We start from the raw sequence: 23,795 nt of genomic DNA, 5'->3' as shown, positions 1-23,795 counted from the left end.
TCTAATTTATAGTATATATATATATATATTTTTTTTTTTTTCCTTAATGGCAATACTATTTTTTTGATAAGTTGACATTCCGTTTTTTTTTTCTTTTTACCTTTTGACCCCCTTCTCCCATTTCTCCCACCCCAGCCCCCCATCTCAACACTGATCTGTTTTCTGTTCTATGAGATTTTTTGTTTTGTTGTTTTTGTTTTTTAGATTCCACATATAAGAGAGACAATATGGTATTTGTCTTTCTCTGTCTGACTTATTTCAGTTAGCATAATGTCCTCAAGGTTCATTGATGCTGTCGTAAATGGCAAGATTTCCTTTTTTTTAATGGCTGAATAATATTCCATCATCCTTTGGTATCCGAGGGAGACTGGTTCCAAAATTCCCATTGGATAACAAAATCCATGGATGTTCAAGTCTCTTATATAAAATTGTATAGTATTGCATATAACCTATGTACATCCTACCATATACTTTATTTTTTAAATAACAATTTTATTCAACACTATAATGCGATAACCTTGCCTCTGCCAGAGATTTGCGTTTAATTCTTTTTTAAAATTTTTATTGGAGTATAGTTGATTTCAATGTTGTGTTACCTTCTGCTGTACAGCAAAGTGAATCAGTTATACATATACATACATCTGCTCTTCTTAAGATTCTTTTCCCATGTCATTATGGAGTATTGAGTATAGTTCCCTGTGCTATACAGTAGGTCCTTATTAGTTATCTATTTTATATATAGTAACGTGTATATGTCAATCCCAATCTCCCAATTTATCCCTCTGCCCTTTCCCCCCTGGTAACCATAAGACTGTGGTGACTCTATTTCTGTTTTGTAAATAAGTTCATTTGTACCATTTTTTTCGATTTCACATATAAGTGATATGATATTTGTCCTTTTCTGACTTACTTCACTCAGTATGACAATCTCTAGGTCCATCCACATTGCTGCAAATGTCATTACTTAATTCTTTTTTATGGCTGAGTAATATTCCATTGTATATATGTACCACATCTTCTTTAGCCATTCATCTGTCGATGGGCATTTAGGTTGCTTCCATGTCCTGGCTATTGTAAATAGTGCTGCAATGAACATTGGGGTGCATGTATCTTTTTGAATTATGGTTTTCTCTGGGTATATGCCCAGGAGTGGCATTGTAGGATCATATGGTAACTCTATTTTTAGTTTTTTAAGGAACCTCCATACTGCTCTCCATAGTGGTTATACCAATTTCCTACCTACAGTGTAGAAGGGTTTCCTTTTCTCCACACCCTCTCCAGCATTTATTGTTTATAGATTTTTTGATGATGGCCATTCTGACCGGTGTGAGGAGATGCCTCACTGTAGTTATGATTTGCCTCCCATATACTTTAGATCATCTCTAGATCACTTATAATACCTAGTACAATGTAAATGCTATGTATGTAAATAGTTGCAGGAGTGAGGCAAATTCAAGTTTTGCTTTTTGGAACTTTCTAGAATTTTTTTTCAAATATTTTTGATCTGTGTTTGGTTGAATTTGTGGATGCAGAACTTGTGGATTAGAGGGCTGACTGTATACCACAACTTCTTTATGCACTCATCCACTGATGGACACTTAGGTTGTTTCCATACCTTGGCTATTTTAAGCAATGCTTCAGTGAACATGGGGTTGCATATATCTATATAATTTATGGCATATTAAAGTTAACAGAGTTCTAAAACCTAATGAACAGAAAACATTGGTGTTGCAGAACTGCTTCTGGGCCAACCTTTTCTCTTTTTTCTAGCCCACCTGCATAATTTACCATATTAAGCAGTCCTTTGCACAAGGCACTTCAGAAAAGAAAAAGAAGTAATAGTGGTGTGAGAAAAAAAGGGAAGAGATGGAAATGGCTCAGTCTATCTTCTTTTGCTTCCCTCAGCCCAGGGTGGAGATTCGCAGTTTGGGCTTTCTTTCCCTCTGGGTGGACATGACTTACAGTGGATATGGTGTTGGTGTCTTTTTCTCTGGTTCTCATCTTTCCTATCCTGGAGAGAGACTATGTGGATTGGCTCACAGAGCACCATCCCAGGGTGTACCGTCGGGTGCAGCAGGTATGGTGAGCATGCAGGGGTCAGAGCCTACACAGTGTTCTTGCCCTAGCTCCTGCCCATCAGAGCACAATCAGGCTTCACTCATTCCTTCTCCCCAACGCTGTTACAACAGAAATGGGGTGAGGGACAGTTAGCTCTCACTTCCTTATTTCCTTCAAAAACTCACTCAGTAAGAGGAGCTGGGGAATCTATTGACTTTCTCAAAGATTAATTTAATACATCAAAACATTCTTCTGATTGGGTGGTGTTGACCACTCTAGAGTTGTTCTTGGTTCATGATCTATTCTGAGCGAAAACGTACTGTCTGAACCCTGAATATTAGTAGGGCCTTAATTTCTATTTTCAAGAAGAAAAGGGCCATAACAATTCTTGATAAAGAAAAATCTCCAAAATCCAGACTAATGCCTGCTTTATCTTTTTCATCTCAAATACCAAGGTTAGATAGACACAAATTGAACTTTAAGGAGTATCCCATTCAATAAACAACAAATATTAAAATTTCTCATGATTTTACAATATACTCAAAGTAACAGGCCAGTTTTACAGCTAGAGCCATCATATATCTACAGATAGCAATAATATATATATATTTTTGGCCACGCTGCTTGGGATGCAGTATCCTAGTTCCCCAACCAGGGATCGAACCCATGCCCCCTGCAGTGAAAGCACAGAGTCCTAACCACTGGACCGCCAGGGAAGTCCCCAGATAGAAATAATATTAAAACAATGTTTCCCATCTTGTGCTCAGTAAGTGATAGAATTAAATAAGAATGTTCTCTAGATTTTTATTTATAAAAAAGGTCTGTTAGTTTAGGCATCACATAATGAAACAATGAAATTTCTAGGCTTTAATCCACTCACCAATTGCCTTTGCTTTACACAGGGTATGTGTGTGAGGTTTCTTCCAAGATTCTTTCACAAACATCACAATGATCCCTAGGGAGGAGAACAGGTATTTCCCCATTTTATAAATGATGAAGCCAACAGTCAGAGAAACTGAAGTGATCCATCTAATTCACCATACAAGGCAGGATACAGGCAGGGCTGGAACCCAGACTAATCCAGCGGAGTCTTTTCTGCTACACTGCACTGCCTGCGTGGTAAGTCACTTCACTTTATCAAGCAGTGAAAGACACTAAAACCAAAAATCGTCTTTGACCGAACCAAACAGGCTCATTTTCTGATAATTTAACTTGGTTAATTTATTATGCAAAACTTTATTAACAATTTATTTGTTTGAAAAATCTATACCTTCCTGGTAAATAAATTTTGCTAGAAAATGGGATTGTTGATTTTTCTTTGAAGGTCTTGAAGGTCTACATTTGCTACTAGAAGATCTGTTTAGATTTAATGCAAGAAAAACTGATTATTAACAAAAATGTAGTAATAGCTGAGCTGGTGATTCTGTTCTTATTATCAAAAGTCAGTTAAAAACTAATAATTATGTTTCATACTCTGCTCCACTCTGCAGCCAACCCCTGTCCTTAGAAACATACATTTCAATATTTGAGTTACTTGTGAAAAATCACAAGTTAAAATCTGAGATTATGAAGCCCGGCTTTAAACTTCAAAATAAAACATAACTATTGGTATTGTTCTTTAATATTTGAACAAAAAGAATGTTTGATTTGGAGATGCCAAAGCAAGCCCCAAATGCTGCATGCTCTTCATTATGGTTTAATTTAAAGACAGCTGTGAAATAGCTTTATACTAATTTGATTTTTTTTATATTAAATAAGAATGAAATGGAAATTGGTGATTTACTCGACAGATATTGGATGCTGAAAATTAAATAATTGTTCTAAAAGCATTAGCTCAACACTGATTTGAAATGCCTGCTTTGTAATTAGTCATGAGTGAAATGTATGTTTAGTTCAAGTTGTGTTTTTGTTTTATATTAGCATGACTTGATTATAAAGTAAAGGAAAAATACAATCCAAATATCTCTGCAAGCCCCTGAGTTCCTTTCATCCTGAAACACTAGTTAGGTTGATTTTTTTTAAAAACTCTTCTTGTTAGTCTCTTAATTATAGATATTCCTTACTATTCTACTTTCTAATTGGGCAAATCTGATCTTGATAATACAGTAAATGAAGGGGTGTGTGTGTGTGAAAAATCAGGAAGCAATCAACTTTCAGGTTAAAAAATTAGTAAAGAAGACTTCCTAAGTGAAAGTTTTAAGGTACCTATTGCTTCTTTTAAAACAAAAACTTCCAGTACATTGATTTTATTGGCTGAATGATGATGGATTTGTGGCTTCTTGGAATAGATTCTTTGGTTTCATTGAAGTCAGTGCATTCATTGAGCATCTACTCTGTGGCTGGTCCTGTGTAAATGGAGAGCAGTCTGGTTCAGTCTGGAAGACATGTGCAGCTTGTTTTATTTCTCAGCCCAGGCGTGGAGTATAGGTGAACTAGTTACATATCACTCTACCCCTACATGGGGCAAGCTAAAGCTCTCCCTGATGGAGAAACTTGGTGGAATTCTTTTTTTTGTTTTTTTTTAAATTAATTAATTAATTAATTTATTTATTTATTTTTGGCTGTGTTGGGTCTTCGTTTCTGTGCGAGGGCTTTCTCTAGTTGTGGCAAGCGGGGGCCACTCTTCTTCACTGTGCGCGGGCCTCTCACTATCGCGGCCTCTCTTGTTGCGGAGCACAGGCTCCAGTCGCGCAGGCTCAGTAGTTGTGGCTCACGGGCCTAGTTGCTCCGCGGCATGTGGGATCTTCCCAGACCAGGGGTTGAACCCGTGTCCCCTGCATTGGCAGGCGGATTCTTAACCACTGTGCTACCGGGGAAGTCCGAGACTTGCTTTTATGTGCTGGCATACTCTAAGCAAGCTGACTGAATATAAAGGACCAAGGACAAAATAGACAATATATTGTGAAGAAGCTACATGAATAACTTTAGTGCCAATGGCTCTTCAGAATCGTATTTTGCATTAATAATTTGGGATCAGCACCAGCATAGTAGGTGCTAAGTGTTTAGCCATTAGATAATATAATCTGGAGTGTCCAGTAATCTGCTTTTTTTTTCTTTTTCTTTTTTTTTTTTTTGATTGCCTTCTTTTTAAGCATTTTTGTCTATATTCTAAAACAAATCAGGGACTTCCCTGGCGGTCCAGTGGTTAAGACCCTGTGCTTCCACTGCAGGGGGCACAGGTTCAATCCCCGTCAGGGAACTAAGATCACACATGCCACGTGGCTAATAAATAAATAAATAAACAAATCAAATAGGGCTTGTTTCTCTTACCATCTAGTACTGGTTCACATATGTGCCTAAGCGTATATATATTTGAAGCATACTTTTATATGTGAAGCATGAATACCTCACTTTGTGTTCTGTTTTTATTCATTATCTCACATCTATTTTCTTTTTCCTTGTTTTTTAAATTTTATTTATTTATTTTTAATAGGTAATAACATACACATGGGTCAATATTCAAGAGGAGCAGAAGGGAAGAGAGCGAAAAGTCTCCTTCCCTCCTGTGTCCCCCAGCTACCTAGCTCTCCTCCCCAGAGTCAACTGATGTTATAAGGTTCTTATATTTCCTTCCAGAAATAGCTTACTAACATGCAAGTACATACATATAAATGGTCTCTCCTTTTACCTCATAGCCTACTATACACATCTTCCTGGATCTGGTCTTTTTCACTAAACAGCGCACCTTAGAGTTCATTCCATGTTGTCTAGACTTTTAAAGAATTGCCTGGGATTTGTCAGCCCCTAGATTACTCCAGCACGCCACTGACCACAGCCTCTCCCTCACTTCCCCTACACATACTTTCCTGCCCCGTCATGATCTCGCATCTCCTAACTCCTTACTATTCTATCAGCTGCTTTTATCTCTTCCTGTCACCATTATTTTGAATGATCCTCAGTTGCCTTGGTGCATTGCCTCTTTGCTACACGTTCTTCCATGGATTAGTCCAAACATCCTCTTCCATTTTCTTGCACCTGGGCTGCTGGTGCTCTAGGGAAAAGTATACTAATGTGCAGATTAGTGCCACAACACATTTATGATAACTGTTCTCACAGGTCCCACAGGCCCAGAAGTTATATGGCCCTAATGAGCTCTTCAACTCATTGCCTCCAGTCACTCTTCCCACCAGAATGATTTTTCAAACATGCAAAAATCCCACTAATTCAATCAATCCCTCCACCCAAGGTAACCACTAATCCACTCTGTCACCACAGATCAGTTTGACCTGCCTTAAAACTTCATGTAAATCGAACCATACTGTATCTACTCTTTCGAGTCTTTTTACTCGGCATGTTTTCAGGTATATCCACGTAATTACATGTCTCAGCAGTTCATTCCTTTTAATGCTGAGTCATATTCTCTTGTATGAATTTTGTTGTCGTTGTTTTAAATCTGTTCACCAGTTCTTCACTTCTGAGATACTTTCATCTTCTCTATTTTCTCTATCCTCTCTGAAATTCCTACTGGTCAGACGATGGACTCCTGGACTGATAAACATCAGTATCTTTTTCTTACTGTTGTTTAATCTTTGACTTTTTTTTTTCTATACTCTGGGAGATTCCTTTGAATTTATCTTTTTTTTTTTTTTTGAAAGGACTTTATTTTTTTAGAGCACTTAGGTTTACAGCATAATTGAGAAGGAGGTACAGAGATTCCCCATATACCTTCTGTCCCCACACATGCACAGCCTCCCCATTATCAACATCACTCATCAGAATGGTACATCTTTTTTACCAAGGATGAACCTACACTGACACATCATAGTCACCCAAAGTCTAAAGTTTACCTTAGGGTTCACTCTTGGTGTTGTACATTCTAATTTTATGGGTTTGGACAAATGTATAATAACATATAGCCATCATTATAATATTACACAGAGGGACTTCCCTGGTGGTGCAGTGGTTAAGAATCCGCCTGCCAATGCAGGGGACATGGGTTCGAGCCCTGGTCCGGGAAGATCCCACATGCTGTGGAGCAACTCAGCCCGTGCGCCACAACTACTGAGCCTGCGCTCTAAAGCCTGCGAGCCACAACTACTGAGCCCGTGTGCCACAACTACTGAAGTCCGCGCATCTAGAGCCTGTGCTCTGCAACAAGGGAAGCCACCACAATGAGAAGCCCGCGCACTGCAACGAAGAGTAGCCCCTGCTCGCCACAACTAGAGAAAGCCTGTGCGCAGCAACAATGACCCAACACAGCCAAAAATAAAAATATATATATATAGTAAAAGAAAAAAAAATCATATGAGTATTTCCCCTGCCCTAAAAAATCCTCTGTGTATACATTATTTGTAGACACTTAATGACAGCCAAATGACACTGTCCTAAGATTTCTCAATACATCTAAAAGAGAAAAGTGGTGGGCACCATCATACAATACTGATGTGATACTAAAGGCACCCAAACTTGAAACTTCACAGTGGCAGGCTGTATAAAATTTGTGTTGTGAGGTCCTTAGGGGAAAAAAAATATAAAATCTATCATATCAAACTAATATTGATTTGGATGGAATTGCCTTTATAGTTGTGCTTATATTTAATTAGTAAATTTGTTGGTTTCCGTGGTTTCATAAGAGATATAAACATAAGAAATGTACACCAAGATTTATGTTTATAGATCTTTAAATAACATCATAACAATAGCCATGGTCTACACTGAGGGGGACACAGAGAATCTTTTCCTTTACAGAAGGATCAACATATTACGCAAAGAAGGGGCACAGGCCTGGAATTGTCAAGTCTTTGTAAACAGTGTGACAGGTCTAGACAGCGATTGGGATCCTGACCTTTAGCCAACATGTGACCTTGGGCAATAGTTTCCTCATTTGTGAAGATGGTAATGCCAACAATGCTCTCCTTGGGATTTGTGTGAAGACTAAGCAAAATAATATATTGAAAATTCCTACCTGGTACAGGGCCTGGCCCACTGTAGGTCTGCTTCCCCTCCACAAGAGGTAGTTCCTATTTCCTCAGTTTTCATCAGGTATCAGCCACAGATAAGCCTATGAGAAAGCACTCCAGAAAACGCTGCCTCCTTGGCCACTCACTGCAACCTAAAAATATAGGGAAAGACTAAATGAAGGAAAAACTGCAAAAGAAATCCTTCCTGCAGAAGACAGTTTTGGGAATTCCCTGGTGGTCCAGTGGTTAGGACTCGGTGCTTTAACTGCCAGGGAACTAAGATCCTGCAAGCCGGGCGGTGCGGACAAAAAAAAAAAAAAAAGACAGTTTTGTCAAGACCGCTGATATTCATCTGCTCAGCCTTAGCACAGCCATGAACTATGTACCATCCAATCAATATTAATTAATTAAGAGGAGGAAGTGAAAAAAGTGATGGTCCTCATTCCTATGAATGCCTTGTTGACCTAAATTCTGACTTAGCTCCCCTACAATGATTATATTCACTCTGTGTTCTATAGATGCAGATTTATTTCTTCTTAAATATTGAGTTAGAATTTCCAGTTGCCCGCAATTATGACTGAAATCACCATCAAGGTATTCTTTCTTGGCCAAATGCTGGGAACAAAGGAATGTATTACTGACTTCTTATTGGACTGTATGCATATGTTTTTATCTATTATTTTAAAATTCTGTGTGGTATATTTTATTTCATCCCTATTTTGTGCGGAAAAGGAAAACACTTTGAGCTTTTGGGATAAGAGGAAAGGAAAAGGCTGCTATTTTCATAAGACGCTACTTCATAATCAGCTTATTCTGAACAAAGGAATTGTTTCCAAGCATCAGCTCGGGGAAAAGTAAGCACTGTTGATGCCAATTTCATGAGACTGAGGACCAAAGGAAGATTCAGAGCAAAAAACCAGAATACCATGTGATTCTTTGGGAGTGGCCAGCAATTTACCCTAAGGAACAATGCACAAAGCCCCAAAAAATTCCTTAAACCTCCAATGACTCATTTTCTGAGAAACAGTGTTGGTCTCAAATCCAGTGTAACTCAAATAATTTGTAGTATAAGAGTAGAGGTCACTAGACTCATGAAAATAATAAAACTGTACTTTCCTCTCATTTTTAGTGGCACATTAGATTCTCCACAGCTGGGAAATTTTTAAAAAGGAAGGGAAAAGCTATGTTCTATTTAAGGCATTAACAGGAGTTCAAATTTGGGTTAATATTGACATGAAGTTTTAGTTTTTAATTCTAGCCTGTTTTATGTTTTCAGAATTTCTTAGTAAACATTTACCATGAAAATATATTGATTTTTCTGTACAATATTGCATTGTGAGGTTATTCTTTCTTTTCCTTCAAGAGAAAATGAACTCTCAAATCCTCAAAAATAAAAGTCCTGGAGAAAAAAAGAATTTGCTTAGAAGAATGCCATTATCCTCTTGTAAATCTTTTCCTTTCTCTTATTCTGAGTCCTGCTGTCTCATGCACTGACAATAATACAACATAGTTTCAGTGTGGTGATTGGTGCTATAAAAATGCAGAGTTAAACAGAAACCCACAGTAGCCTCCTTCAGTGTAAAGTTGGCTTCTGTCAACAGAGAAAGCCAAAAGTCTAAAAGCATAGGAAAGCAAAACTCAGAACTAAACATTTTCTGGATCCTGATTATTTTTAAAAGAGAAGCATCGGATGCTATATTTTCAAGCACAGAATGACAGAGGAGGAAAGTTTGTAATCACTACTGAGGAGTGGTCAAGAAACGCATTTAAGAAAGATTAGACATAAATAATTTTCTGTTACCAAATATTATTAAATAAGGGAATATATTACCTTGAGACACTGGTAAAAAATCTTTCTTCAAAAATCCATCAAGTCGGGCTTCCCTGGTGGCGCAGTGGTTAAGAATCCACCTGCCGATGCAGAGGACACAGGTTCGAGCCCTGGTCCGGGAAGATCCCACATGCCGCGGAGCAACTAAACCTGTGCGCCACAACTACTGAGCCCGTGCGCCACAACTGATGAAGCCCGCACGCCTAGAGCCCGTGCTCCGCAACAAGAGAAGCCACCGCAATGAGAAGCCCGCGCACCGCAACGAAGAGTAGCCCCCTCTCACCACAACTAGAGAAAAGCCAGTACGCAGCAATGAAGACCCAACGCAGACAAAAATAAAATAAATAAATAAATAAATATTTTTTAAAAAGGGGCTTCCCTGGTGGTGCAGTGGTTGACAATCTGCCTGCCAATGCAGGGGACACAGGTTCGAGTCCTGGTTTGGGAAGATCCCACATGCCGCGGAGCAACTAAGCCCGTGAGCCACAACTACTGAGCCTGCACGTCTGGAGCCTGTGCTCCGCAACAAGAGAGGCCGCGATAGTGAGAGGCCCGCGCACCGCGATGAAGAGTGGCCCCCGCTCGCCGCAACTAGAGAAAGCCCTCGCACAGAAACGAAGATCCAACACAGCCAAAAATAAATAAATTAAAAAAAAAAAAATCCATCCAGTCCCTGGGATGTGATCTCACATCTCCGGGAAAATTAGATGTGATTTACCCAGAAAAGAGAAAATAATAGCACTGAGGAGCTTTCCTTTCTCTGTCCAACCCCAGGAATTGTGATTTGACAAAAATTAAATTTAAAAATTAGCACTGAATGTTTCTCTTCTTTACAACGTTTCCATTATAGTTAAATGTTTGTTTTTAAGTTATAGTATCCCATGTCAACACAAATGGTCGAGATCCTGGGGACTTAATTTTAACTGTGAGCAAGGTTTATGATATAACTCACCCCACTTCAGACATCTCTGATCTGAAATTTACTCCCAATCTTTAATGAAGACTAAAAAAGACAGAGGCATTTCCAGAAGGCCACTGTTGTTGTTGTTTTTTTTTAAATAACAATTTCTGACTATAAATGTTCCAAAATTTACTTGGAAAACACAAAAAAGAAAATTTAAATTACCAATAACAAAAAGATAAGTACTATGAATATTTTTCTCTCCTGGATGTATGTGTTTGTATTTCCCTCCAATCATTCAGAGATATAAATCATCTACATATTGGGGTCATACTCAGCATTATATCAAATTTGAAAAAAATTAAATATCCATCAAAAATATGATTTTAAAGTCTGCACGACATTTTGTTACTGTGGCAGTATTATATTTATTATTAGTTAGTCTCTACTGTTGGTAAATGTGGACAGCTTAAAAGATTCACAGGTAAAGTGCTAAAATAACACGTCCTTAGGTTGCCTTTGACACTTGGGAAAGCACAATTTGCCTGACAAAGTTAAGGACAAGCAAATTTAAGCAAGAAAGAGAGGAAGCAGAGCGGAAATAGGAATTCGGGCGTCTGGACCCAGGGGATGAGGCCTAAGGCGACTGGCACCTTGAGCCTCTTAGACTCCTCCCCCAACATTTTACACGCATGACATCTAGCTAAAATGAGCGTTAAGCACCAATTCGGAAGAGAATAAAAAATACCAGGGGAGCGACAAGCCCTCTGGAGAATGAATCTGGAAGTGGCTCTGGGTGTGAGGAGAATCACAGATCTGTACTGACATAGTATATACCCGCTAAGTGCATATGAGGTCCTTTTAACAGTCTGGAGTCTAAGTCTTGCCCCCAAACTATTGAGTCTTGGCGTCGCTTTTAGCGGCTGAATAGCTAACTCCTCAAAACAACAGTCTTGGGACCGAGGCCCGCTCGTTCTCAAACTTGGCAGCCATCAGAACCACTGGAGGAGGTGTCTTATAGGTCAGTTTATTTCGGCTCCGAGGCGCACACCACCGACGCTTTTGAGCCTGAAGGTTACAGGTGGCCGCGTACCTGCGTTCGAAACCCGAGCCGCAGGGGAAGGCCCCAGAGCCGGTCCCGGGAGGGACTGCGAAGCGACGCCCAGCCCAACGCGGTGTCTGCGGCCAGCGGGCCGGGCAGGGGGCTTGTCCGCGGACCCCGCCAGAGGGCGCCAGGACCTCGCCGCGCGCCCAGCCGCCCCGGACCTTATGCGAGACCTGAAAACGCTCAGGTGCGACAGGAAGGGCGCGTGATCCCGGGCCGCCGCGGGCTGTACGGGCGCCTGCTCCAAACCCATCCTCGCTCCGGCTCCCTCGGCTATCGCCCGAGCATAAGACCTTGTTTTGTGTTTTGTTTTAAAAGCCTTCTCCGCCCCCGTACTGCTTGAAGGCGTAAATGAGAGAGGGTGGGAGGGGTGAGAGGGGGAAATGGAGAAAAGAGGCGCTGGAAGGCTGAATGCCTTCTTTAAATTACTGCTGACACCTCGGTTCTAGGCCCCTACAATCTCAATCAACAATCCATTAGAACTCAACAGGAGTAAAACGAAATCCTCGTTTAAGTGTATTTATCCGATCTCCTTTCTCTCTTTCAAATGCTAAATCCATTTCAGCATATGCCCCCTTCTTTCTCTCGCCTTTCTCTCAAGACTGGCAGCCCATACCACTCTTGTAAATATGAAAGATGCTAATCATATGACATATCACGTCTCCGTCGGAGCCGGAATAAAGCCTTCAGATTTGGGATCATTGCCTCCAGACAACAGCTTCATCAGCCGGAAAGTTGGGTTTTTTCTCCTTTCCTTCAACTCTCAATCCCTTCTTTGTCTGGAGTAAAATGCAGCCGACTCGAGCCACCCAGGCCATATGGTTCACTCTGTATTTTCTTAGTTGAATTCTGAATTGTTTCTGTGACTTGCGAAGTTTTTTTGGAAGTGCGTATAAAGACATAGAAGAGCTACTTGTGCATTGAGAGCTGCTGGGCGCGCCGCGGCCGCCCCCTCCCGGCCTGGAGCCCCGGCGGCTCCGCGGAGTGTAACACCGGCGACTGCGTCGTCGCGCGGGCGGGACCAACGACCAGCAGGCCGCAGCTGCCCGGTTCGCTCGCGGTGCGTACTCCGCGCCTTGCACGGCGCCCGGCACACAGCAGGCGCTTGCAGAAATATTCGGGGGGAATGAAAAAATGAATAAATCAGCTACGCGGGTTGACCCCGAATGGTTTGTGTCCTAAAGTATCCTTTTGGATCCGTGAAGAGAAAAGGTAGCCTCGCCCTCTCCCGACACACGGTTTTCTGGCATGTAACTTTCTCATTTTTCTGTCTCCTTATTTGAATGTAAGCTCTATGGGGGTGGGAATGGTGTCTGTCTTGTGCATGGCATTGTTCCCAGGGGCTGGTACAGTGCTTGGCACACACTGGGTGCTCATTAAGTACATTTTGAAGGTAAAGGGGAGAGATGATTGAATCAATGCGTTAACGTAGAAGGATGATATCCTATTTCCCAAAGGAACAGATTTAAGAACTTTCTCTGCTAAAGATTCGAACTTATTTACCCCACCTCACCCTTTTAACTTATATCATCAACAAACAATAATTTCCAGAAGAGAATTCTGTGAGGTTATGTTTTTCCTTAGTGGGGAGAGGAGAGGGAAAATCGGCTTTCAGATCTTTATCCATTGCTTTGAATAAGTTTTGTGTTTTCCAGGTTCGGGACTGTCCGTGCAAGGAAGCAGGCTGCCAAATTTCCTTTCTCTCTGTCTAACTCCTTACACAAACCCCAAAGAGTTCTTTCACCAAATCATTAAATTCTACAGAGGTGGTCAAGCTCGCACTGCTTTTCATGAAACGGAGAAAGAAAAGGGTCCTTGAAGTTTAGAAGATGCCCAAGGAAAACTCCTTGAATGACATCAAAAGAATGAGTTTCCATAGCTGTTGAAGCACGAGGGCCGTGTATCCGCACAAAGAGGGACCGGGGCACCGGGACGGGCCCACCGCTCTGTCCCAGGACAATTGGGTCACTGAAATAGGGAATTAATTACCATTGGAGAGTGGGCAGCCCATTCACCACTGGCTGAGTTTTATTAAACGCCAATATAAATAACAAAACAACTCTTGTGGCTGCACTATTCCTACACGCCAAAGGAAGGATTATGCTGGGGATTAACATCTTAAAGTCTATGAGACTTTCTGACTCAAGGCTCGGAGCTGGTAATCGTGTTTGTCTCCTGGTTCAGCGATTAGCGCTCTCTTTCTTGCACTTTCCCCTGGATAGCCAATGTCCCTTTTTGCAGGCACAGAGGGGTGGGGGGGCTTCTCTCCCTAGTGGGCCCCCAGCCCCCCATTCACGCGCCGGCTGTTCTTTTCCCCTTACCTGAGGAAAACAATCAGAAAGCTGGCGGAGATTGGCAAAATCTCCTACAGTGATTTCTTTCCTTCGTGGGAAAGAAGAGGGGTGCTTGGGCAGCGGGTCGCGTAAGAAGCGAAGAGAGGCCTGCCGGGCGCTGCCTTTCCGGAGCGGGTGGGGAGAGGGTAGAGTCGACGCAGAAGGAAGGGAGACTTTCGGCACCTGCCGGGCGGATTTCGCCGCCATCAAGAAGACCTGTGCCTCAAGCTGGATTTCCTGAATGTTTGACTTGAGGCACCAAAGCACGTTATGCGGGTTTAGGGCAAGGGTCTCGGAATGGGGGTCCCGGGGGAGGGGTTACGATCTTCTCTGCCTCGCTTCTCCTCTTGTAGATTCTCCCGCCTCTCCCCAAATACGGAAGGGGGAGGGGCTGGCGCGCTGACATGACAGCGCAGCATCCTAGCTCAGACCTCTGCAGGACTAGATTGACAAATCCTCCCCGACAGGATCCGAGGGAAAATCGAGGATGAGACTGAGAAATCCGCACAGGGGTCCAGTAAGAAGGTGGGGCGTGAGTTTACATTGTTATTGCTCTTGGCTTCCTTGGCTCCCCAGAAGGGGACTGCCAAAAATTCCGAGCTCACTCTGGCTCCCAAGCACTCACCATCACCGGTAATGAACTCTGACAGGGTGAGGAGTCCTCTGCTGGGGTTGGGGGGGCGGGGGAGAGGATCTTTCCCACTCGGGCCTCCTCGGCGCTGGAAACTGTGTTTCTAGTCCGCGGCGAAGAACTAAAGCTCTTCAGGACTGGCTAACTTTTTCTCTCCCTCTTTCCGCCTTTCTGAGAGCTCACCAGGCAGATTAGGATTTAGGCTACAAAGCCACCCTTGGCAGATACGTCATCCGGTCCTTTTAGCAGAGCAGAGACCCTCCCTTCCCCTGCAGGCAGGGCGGTTTACTGTGAATTGGGGGACAGGCTTGCTGGGCGGTTTCTTCCTGCAACGCTCTGGGAAAGGAGCCCTTTTCTGCCGCCGCCCTCGCCCCACTCACCTGCAACAGCAAGAGTATGGCGTGGGGACCATTTGTCCTCTCTGGCCACTTGTGAGGTCGAAGCGTGGAGGGGATGTGGCCTGTGGCTCCACAGCAACACCTACCCTAAACTTTGGGGCTTTTGGGTCGTCTCAAAGTTCAAACTTCTTAAAAACAACAAAGACTTTCTAAAGGTCTCCACCCCCTTCCCCCCTCCCCTTACGTCACTTTTCTCTCCCTACACGCACTCGGGCCCCCTTTCTTTTTAAGGCTTGGGGATGAGTTTAAATCATTGGGCTCCCATTTCTTGATAACTGCCTGCTTTGAGCTTTTGTTCCCTTAAAGTAGGACTGCACACTGAAAGAGGGGCTGAAGATGAACAGCTTGACCCTTTAGGACAGTTCACGCAATGGACAGGAGCAGCTCTCGGTCACCAAACTCCCTGACACTATTCACGCGCTCCCCTCCCCCTTCGCATAACATTTCAGCCTCGTTTCATCTGGACAATCTTTTAGACCACACAAGTGCCTCTTGAATTTATTTAAGTTAAAAGAGTGTAAGAAGAGTCCAGCTAAGGATATTTGGCTTTGGTCACGTCTTTGCAAATCTGAGTACAAATCGAAATTGCCTTCTTTCAGCAAAACGGAGCAAAATGCTGAACATATAAAATTTTGCAACTGAGTGTGAACGGCTGATTTCTGGATTGCACTCGTAACTTAATTGTTCTTGGTGTTCTTTTAAAAAACAATACTCTTCATGGTGGGAAATATTTCCAGAAATATTATCAAGAGTGATGTTTCTCTTGAAGGCTACAATGGAAACACACAACCAAAATTCTTAAAATTCCATGATAATATAGAGGGTGACTTTTTTTTTAAACGCCTGTACTTTTTGCACAGTGATCTAACACACCCCACTGCATATACCCAAAGAAGCCCTTATTTTAAAAATAAAGTTATATAAACTCCCTGATATCTTTCGATTTACATAGATTAGAGACTGATTTATGTCATGTGAATATGTACACAATATATTAGTTTCTTGGCATACTTTTTCTTTTTCTTTTTTTTTAAAAATAAATTTATTTATTTATTTTTGGCTGCATTGGGTCTTCGTTGCTGCGCGCGGGCTTTTCTCTAGTTGCGTCGAGAGGGGGCTACTTTTCTTTGAGGTGTGCGGGCTTCTCATTGTGGTGGCTTCTCTTGTTGTGGAGCACAGGCTCTAGGCGAACGGTCTTCAGTAGTTGTGGCACGGGGTTCCCCCTCGCGGGCTCTAGAGCGCAGGCTCAGTAGTTGTGGCGCATGGGCTTAGTTGCTCCGCAGCATGTGGAATCTTCCCGGACCAGGGCTCGAACCCATGTCCTCCGCGTTGGTGGGCGGATTCTTAACCACCGCGCCACCAGGGAAGTCCACTTTTTCTTTTTGAAAATAATTTCCTTTCCTGGAAATTTCCAGAATCAGAAATGTGCAATTCATCCTAATAATATTTTACTGTTACTACATATCTGTACAGGATACACTTAAATATGCACTATTAATTTCTCACAGACAATAAAGTTTGGATTTTGACAAAGCAAAGCATTCACCGTTCCTGCGCACCATAAAAACATAAAGTCTTGGGAGAACATAAAAACTGGGGGGTCAGATATCCAAATACTGTTAACCAAATCAACTAAAGAAAGCCATTGTGGGGTTGCTCTGGTGGTCCAGTGGTTAAGAATCCGCCTTCCAATGGGGAGGACACAGGTTCGATCCCTGGTCGGGGAACTAGGATCCCACATGCTGCGGGGCAACTAAGCCCGAGCGCTCTGGAGCCTAGAGCTAGAGAGAAACTTCTAGTTGAAGCTTCTTCAACTAGAGAGAAGCCCTTGCACCACAACGAAGAGCCCGGGTGCCACAGCTAAGACCTGATGCAGCCAAATAATTCATTAAGAAAAAAAAAGAAATCCATTGTGTTTTTCAGTAGCCCTAACCATTAGAACCAGCTTGATCTCAGTGTTTGTTTGGAGTTATAAAAGCTAATCAGGTCTTCCTGTAAGCCTCCACTTAACTGGATTCTGATTCTATTCTTCCCCCCCAATATATTTTATCATAAAATCAACCCAGTACTTCCTAGCTTAACCAAAAATTTAAGACCTGTCCAAAGAAGCATGTTTCTATGATGCTAAAGTAAACTTTCTGTTGTTTCTATTACATTAATCTATTGGTTTGTCTTTCTTTGCAGGCAACTCCTTCCATGAGACGTAGATATCTAAAGATTGACACTGCATAATATCTCCCATCATTCCAGTATTTGTTTTTAGCAGTCTGATCATTTCCTCAGAACCTAGCTTTCTCATCCTCTGTTTCTTTTAAAATTAACACAAAAATCCTGCATCCACTCCCATGTGTCCCTTCAATTTTTTACCTTGGCTAGCCAAGACATTAGAGGGTTTTCTTTTAGGAGGGCTGTAAAGAGTATTTACTTGTTTGGTATCAGTGATCATCACCCATAAAATAATGCTAATGTGTGCATGCAACCATGGTAAGCACTTCTGCTATTTTTCACTACTGACACATCTTTCGCTTGGTCAAACTTTTACGAAGTTCTTATTCTGCAGGTTCATGATACAGAGACAGAGACCCAAAGAAGTGTGAGAGAGGCAAATGCTGTATTCTGGAGACACTGAACATTTCTCTTCTTTCTTTTTTAATATCTGCATTTCTGCCTTACGAAATTAATCTGTTCTAAAAGGATTGAGGAGGGAACTGGGGAAATAATTCTTTTAAATCTAGGGAGTTTGTTTTTAAAGTGGAGGAGACGCAAAGCACAAATATCAACCAGCAAGGTGAAAATCGTGGCAGCTTTCAAATAAATTCAGGACAGAAGGAAGTCTGGAGGTTGGGTAGCTGCAGCGGATAACAGTCTCTTTCATGGGATTCTAATTTTCATTTTCTTTACTTTGTGCCTTCCAGGCCGGCTCATGATCTCCCTGCAGGAAACATTAAGCAAATTGAAACCACTCCAAAACACTTTCATCATCCTCTTCTCTGAAATACAACTTGTTTCCAATTCCTACAATTCGAATGAGACAGAGACCACAGACAATATCCTTTTGCTCCAGCCACTTTTCAAATCCTAACATTCCAACTGTGCCTTGCTGAAACTTAAATCTGCAAAAGGGACTCCTCTCCAATCGACTGGAGTCCAGATCCATCCCCGCTACTCATGCACCATCTAACACTCGGCCCAGCACACACTTCTGGGGGCTCTGGTTCTAAGAAGTCAGCCACTTCGACAAGAGGGTGGGCGTGAGCGTGAGGAGGAGGAGGAGGACGCAGGGAGGGCTGTTGAGCAATTCAGAACTAGTTCCCTTCGAGGTCCACTAGCCCTCCAGCTCTTTTTTTCCTATTGAAAAGCCGGGAGAATCGGGAGGACGGGCCCCATGTCCCTACAACGCCCCCCAGCGCGGAGCAGAGGTCATGGAGATGTCAACGCAGCCCATTCGCTCGAGGGAGCTGCGAATCGGCCGCTCTTCCCCCTGCCCTCCACGCAGGAAGCCTGTTTGCTGTCCCGCCCCGCCATAAGCTGGGGTTAACCCTAACTCCCCCCACCCCCAGCAAACCAAAAACCTATACCCGTGGTCGGAGCCTCAGTGTGTCACACGTAAAATGAGGAGGTCCCTTTTCGTTCTCATATGTGAGTGCTTTTATTCTCACATCCCCTAAAAGCCTATCAGCTGCTCCCCTACTCTATCTGCCCTGGCAGGAGACGCCCCTATGAATCCTCCAATCTCCTCTCTCTTCATCCTCCCACGTCAGTCCTTCTGGAACCTAAACACGCTTGCCCACCAAGTGCCCACAGCTCGTCATCCATATCCCATTCCTCCTTTAACCAAATGAAAGCGTTTTTAAATAGTTTACTATTTGATACAGCTCCTAAGAAGCTTTGCCAAGAGACGTCCGGCAGCACCAAAGGGCTAACTGCTTTCCCCGGGATTCTGACCCCCCATTAACTAATTCCTCGGATCCCGACGTCCGGGAGCTAGGAGGCCGGGCAGCGCCCGGTGCGGTGCGCGCGCGCGCGCGTCGGGGCGGGGGTGGGGTGCAGCCGCAAGGACCCGGGCGGGGGCGGTCGCCTTGGTCTCCCCACCGGCCCCCGGCGCCCCCGGCCCCTAATGAGCCGCTGAAAGGGAGCGGGCTCCGGTGCGCGTGGCTCGCAGGCCTCCCGGAGTCCCGGGCGCCCTGATTGGCCAGCTGCGCCTCGCGACCTCCATTCATTAATAAATTAGCGGCACGCTCCAGCCGAGCGCGAGCCACCAATCACAATGGGCAGCGGCGGCGACAACAGCCGCAGCTTGAGCCGGTGCAGCCGCCACCGCTTCAGCACTCCGACCGCAGCCTCGAGCTCCGGCAGGAGATTTAGAACCATTTTATGCTGATTAGATAAAGGGGGAGAAGAGAGGCGGGGGCGATGGGAGGAGGAGGACGGATGGCAGGGCCAGGGGAGGGGGGAAGTGGGTGAAGAAAGAGAAAGAAATGAATGATGATAATGCAATGAAAAGAGTAAGCCGGGGAGGGAAAAGCGGGGGAGAAGGGGGGCCGGCACAGGGGGAGGAGGCGGCGGCGGCCGCGGATGGGGGGAGATGGGGGCCCCGGGGGCAGATCTGATTGTTTTCTTGGTGGTATATAAGGGGTTTTAAGGAGAGTCGTGTGCCAGACACGCAGCCACTGAACCACAAGCAGCTTCGCTTTAACTGGAGTGCCTGGGAGTCGCGTGCCAGGAGCCGCACGGCCGGGGACTGACTGACAGACAGACACGCACCACCAGCACAACACACGAGACCCGGGCGGGTCGCCGCGGCCGCCGGGGCTCTTGGCAAACTCGCACGACGGAGAGGTCCCCCGCGGAGCCGCGCCGCAGTAGCGCCAGGCCCGCTGCTTCCAAGGCAGCAGAAGGGGCAGCACTGCGCTCCGGGCTGCTCGGAGAATCGCAGCACACGCCAAAGTAATAGCGACGCCGAGGCACATTTAGAGAGCGAACCAAGTAAGTATCCGCGCGGCGGCTTCCAACTTGGAAGGGTGTTTCCCGCCCTCCGCCCCACCACGCCCAAACGCCCTTCGCTCGCGCTGAATCTTTGTCACGGGGGCCGCAGCCCTTTCCGGGGCGGGAACACAGCCGTCAGGGCGGCCCGTAGAGTTCGGGACTCAGTTGGCTGGCGACGGGGTCACAACAAGGGGCGCTCCTGAGCTTGGGGAGCACTGGAGGGGTTTCCTCCCCAATTTACCTTCCTCCTTGGCGCCGTTCCGAGGGGGTCTTCTCGGGTGCGCGCAGCAGTACATCCCGGTGACACCAAAAACACGTCTCTGCTTCTATACTGACACCTCGTTCGGTTCTTTCTCCCTCTCTGCTCTCCTCTCCAGGATGTTCGTCAAATCTGAGACCTTGGAGTTGAAGGAGGAAGAGGACGTGCTGGTGCTGCTCGGCTCGGCCTCCCCCGCCTCGGCGGCTCTCACCCCCCTATCTTCCAGCGCCGACGAGGAGGAAGAGGAGGAGCTGGGCGCGTCGGGCGGGGCGCGTCGGCAGCGTGGGGCCGGAGCCGGGGCCGGGGCGCGGGCTGGCTCGCCGGGAGGGGCCGAGGGCTGCCGGCCGGCGCGGCTGCTGGGTCTGGTGCACGAGTGCAAGCGGCGCCCCTCCAGGGCGCGGGCCGTTTCTCGCGGAGCCAAGACGGCCGAGACGGTGCAGCGCATCAAGAAGACCCGTAGATTGAAGGCCAACAACCGCGAGCGCAACCGCATGCACAACCTCAACGCGGCGCTGGACGCGCTGCGTGAGGTGCTCCCCACGTTCCCCGAGGACGCCAAGCTCACCAAGATCGAGACCCTGCGTTTCGCCCACAACTACATATGGGCGCTCACCGAGACACTGCGCCTGGCTGACCACTGCGGCGGCGGCGGCCTGCCGGGGGCGCTCTTCTCCGAGGCCGTCTTGCTGAGCCCCGGAGGCTCTAGTGCCGCCCTGGGCAACAGCGGAGATAGCCCTTCGCCTGCCTCCACGTGGAGCTGCACGAACAGCCCCGCGCCGTCTTCCTCCGCCTCCTCCAACTCCACCTCTCCCTACAGCTGCACTTTATCTCCTGCCAGCCCGGCGGGTTCAGACATGGACTATTGGCAGTCCCCACCTCCCGACAAGCACCGCTACGCACCTCACCTGCCCATAGTCAGGGACTGTATCTAGAGCCGCCATCTCTGCTACCCACGCCAGGCCTTAGTGGCTACCCTTTCCTGTCCCCGTTCAAGCCCTCCTCCCACCCCTCTCCTGACCCCGCTTTCCATGCCCCAGAAACCATCTCACTACTCAGAGCAGGTGTAGCCGTTATGATTCCTCGGTTGTTTGTTGCCTTCCTTGGCGAAGGGCTTCCTTCATTCAGACGGGCTCTCTAATTTATTGGTGTGATGGAGCTTATTGTCAAAGAGGATGGTTTGGGGGGCACTTCTTAAAGCGAAAAAGATGCTGGGAAGAGATGAAGGTGGCATGTCTAAAGAGTTTGCAGAGCGGACTGACGCTCCTCCCCTCTCTCGGTGCAGTGCGTGTGAATCTCCCAGGGGGAATGCAACTGGTTCCTGTGATCTCTTCACCTTTGCTTCTATGTAGAGATGTTAATGTCGAGTAGAAAGAAATGTATCTTAGCATCTGAATGATTTTACCGGTAATAATATTATCCACAGATTTGCAATGGCTGGCATCTGCTTTATTCCCAGTGCTGTCTGCGGGCTGTGGGAATTTCACCTGTCAAACCAAACTTTCCCTCTCTGATGTGCACTTTGTTCTGTTTCCCAGATTCGTCACAATGCCTATTGTCCCGCCCTTCTCTTTCCTTTTTCTTCTCCATTTTGCCATCTGTCTCTTATGATTTATAAGGGGGGAAAAGTTGTTTTGTTAGAGGGCCAGGTTAGAAGTCATTGTATAATTTGTAGGCTTTGTAATGATTGAATGCAAGCGTGGAAATTTAGGCTGAACTCTCTATCAAAAGGAGAAATGTGGAGGAAAAGGGAAAAATCAGGAGGGAGGATTGCTTCATGTATTATTTATCTCGACCTTTTAGGGGAGAAGGAACTCCCCCATTCTTTCAAGAGATTAAAAATAAATCAACAGGCTGAAAACCTAAGCAGACACGGAGCATTAGCAGGATCAGCCACACACGTGTTTCCTTCTATTTATTATAAAGAAAATTTTCATGAGAAAAGTATGTATTTTTTGTATATTCTACAGAGTTTATTCTAGTACGTATTTACGTCTTGGAAGAACAAGAAAATTGTTCTTGTGATTAAACTATAAATAAAATATCTAATTTTCATAGCTTTTGTGTGTTGTATTACAACTTTTTCCTGCTTACGTGGCTTTTAGAAGAATGAGTTGCATTTTTCTGAAATTCTCCCAATATTAAATTGAGTAGAGTACTTGTATTTTTTTGGTCAATGTTTGTGTAGAGATTTCACTGACACATAAGGTCTAAGCAATCACAAGAAGCTGAATTATATTCGAGACACTAACATTGATATAAAAGTGTAACTCTCAATACAGACAAAACTTAGTTTTTAAGAAATCAATTTCGGAGCAAACAAGATTAGTTAAAAAAAAAAAAGGGGGGGGAGCATTTACGATAATTTTATTTTGATAATTAATAATTATCAATTAATGATAATTAAGTCATGATAAGTGCCAATGTTCAGAAACCTTGATTTTAAAAAACAGTGAAGTTGAAATTTCTTGGTGGAGTATGTAGAAATGTGATTCTTACACTTCACTTCTTTGAGCTTCAGTTATCATCTGTGAACTAAAGGGATCGGACAGGGATCTCTAAGGGCCCCTTCCAGCTCTAACATCTGTGACGTAACTGAGTATAAATTCATTATTGGAAGCTGATTTCATATTAGCCAATCCAATCTTTGTTAAAGTAGTTCACACAACTTCTTCAAAGAAAAAGCAAAAATAGTTTCCTAATCTCCAGGGTACATAACTCTGTAACTTGGACCTCAATCTCCAAAGCAGAAATCAGCGACCTTTGGCCTTGGGTCAAAGATGACCAAGTGAAGGTTGACCACATTCTAGGTTTAAGCCCCTTAGGGAAGGGTGTCCAGGACAACACAAGCTAAAAAAAAGATCATGTCAGTAAAGAAATGTTGGTTGTTCACTGTCTCCCCCACCCTCATGAACTTCATATCTGCTTCTGGTTTGAGCCAAATCCTCCACTCCTCTGCATAAAGCAATGATAACTCAGATGCCTATCTGAAACTGCTCTTCCTCTCCATCCATATGGAAAATATTAAGTGTTTCATATCTCAATAACTCCATTTTTAATAAAAGGAAGAACCAACCCAGGGTTTGTCTGGCTTTCATCTCTGGATGTAAGGGAGACCTGTTGGAAAACCCCTTCTAGTTTAAAGATTGTGTTATTCTTAGCCACTCGATTATCTGATATGAGGAGAAAGTGATTTTTCTCGTACATTCACCTTTGTTTCTAGTGTTTAAAAAGCCAAGCCAGCAAGCAAAGCAATCATAGTATGAGAGTTTTAAAAATCACGGTTTCAATGCCAAATAACTGTTAATTTAGCGGTGATGATGCTTTTATGGTGATTATAGGCTTCTTTTGGAAACCTGCCAAGGAAACAGGTTCATGACACAAGTCTGGGGAGGT

General features: G+C 44.4%; 1 protein-coding gene and 1 long non-coding RNA gene across 4 annotated transcripts in view; one reads left to right on the top strand and one right to left on the bottom strand.

Annotated features, from left to right (window-relative positions):
- LOC137764307 (uncharacterized) overlaps positions 1 to 20,632 on the bottom strand; it is a 43,195-nt gene extending 22,563 nt beyond the window's left edge. For 2 of the 3 annotated variants that reach the window (XR_011073953.1, XR_011073952.1), the window contains exons 1-3: positions 20,385 to 20,632; positions 7,964 to 8,110; positions 2,939 to 3,013 (exon numbers count right to left, since the gene is read on the bottom strand). This is a non-coding gene — a long non-coding RNA (uncharacterized lncRNA). The remainder of the gene's footprint in view (positions 1 to 2,938; positions 3,014 to 7,963; positions 8,111 to 20,384) is intronic. The other variant, XR_011073954.1, reaches the window with a different exon arrangement.
- NEUROG2 (neurogenin 2) lies at positions 20,080 to 22,329 on the top strand. Its single transcript, XM_068543330.1, has 2 exons — positions 20,080 to 20,143; positions 20,521 to 22,329. Exon 2 carries the CDS (start codon positions 20,522 to 20,524, stop codon positions 21,332 to 21,334), a length of 813 nt encoding a protein of 270 aa, XP_068399431.1. The 5' UTR covers positions 20,080 to 20,143; position 20,521; the 3' UTR covers positions 21,335 to 22,329.
- Positions 22,330 to 23,795: the final 1,466 nt, after the last annotated feature.

The sequence above is a fragment of the Eschrichtius robustus genome, chromosome 4 (genome assembly GCF_028021215.1).
Source record: "Eschrichtius robustus isolate mEscRob2 chromosome 4, mEscRob2.pri, whole genome shotgun sequence".
Taxonomy (NCBI): domain Eukaryota; kingdom Metazoa; phylum Chordata; class Mammalia; order Artiodactyla; family Eschrichtiidae; genus Eschrichtius; species Eschrichtius robustus.
This window is presented reverse-complemented; position numbering and strand designations above follow the sequence as displayed.

Bases quoted from the DNA above. Each gene is read 5' to 3' on its own strand.
- NEUROG2 (XM_068543330.1), top strand. From the start codon at position 20,522: ATGTTCGTCAAATCTGAGACCTTGGAGTTGAAGGAGGAAGAGGACGTG.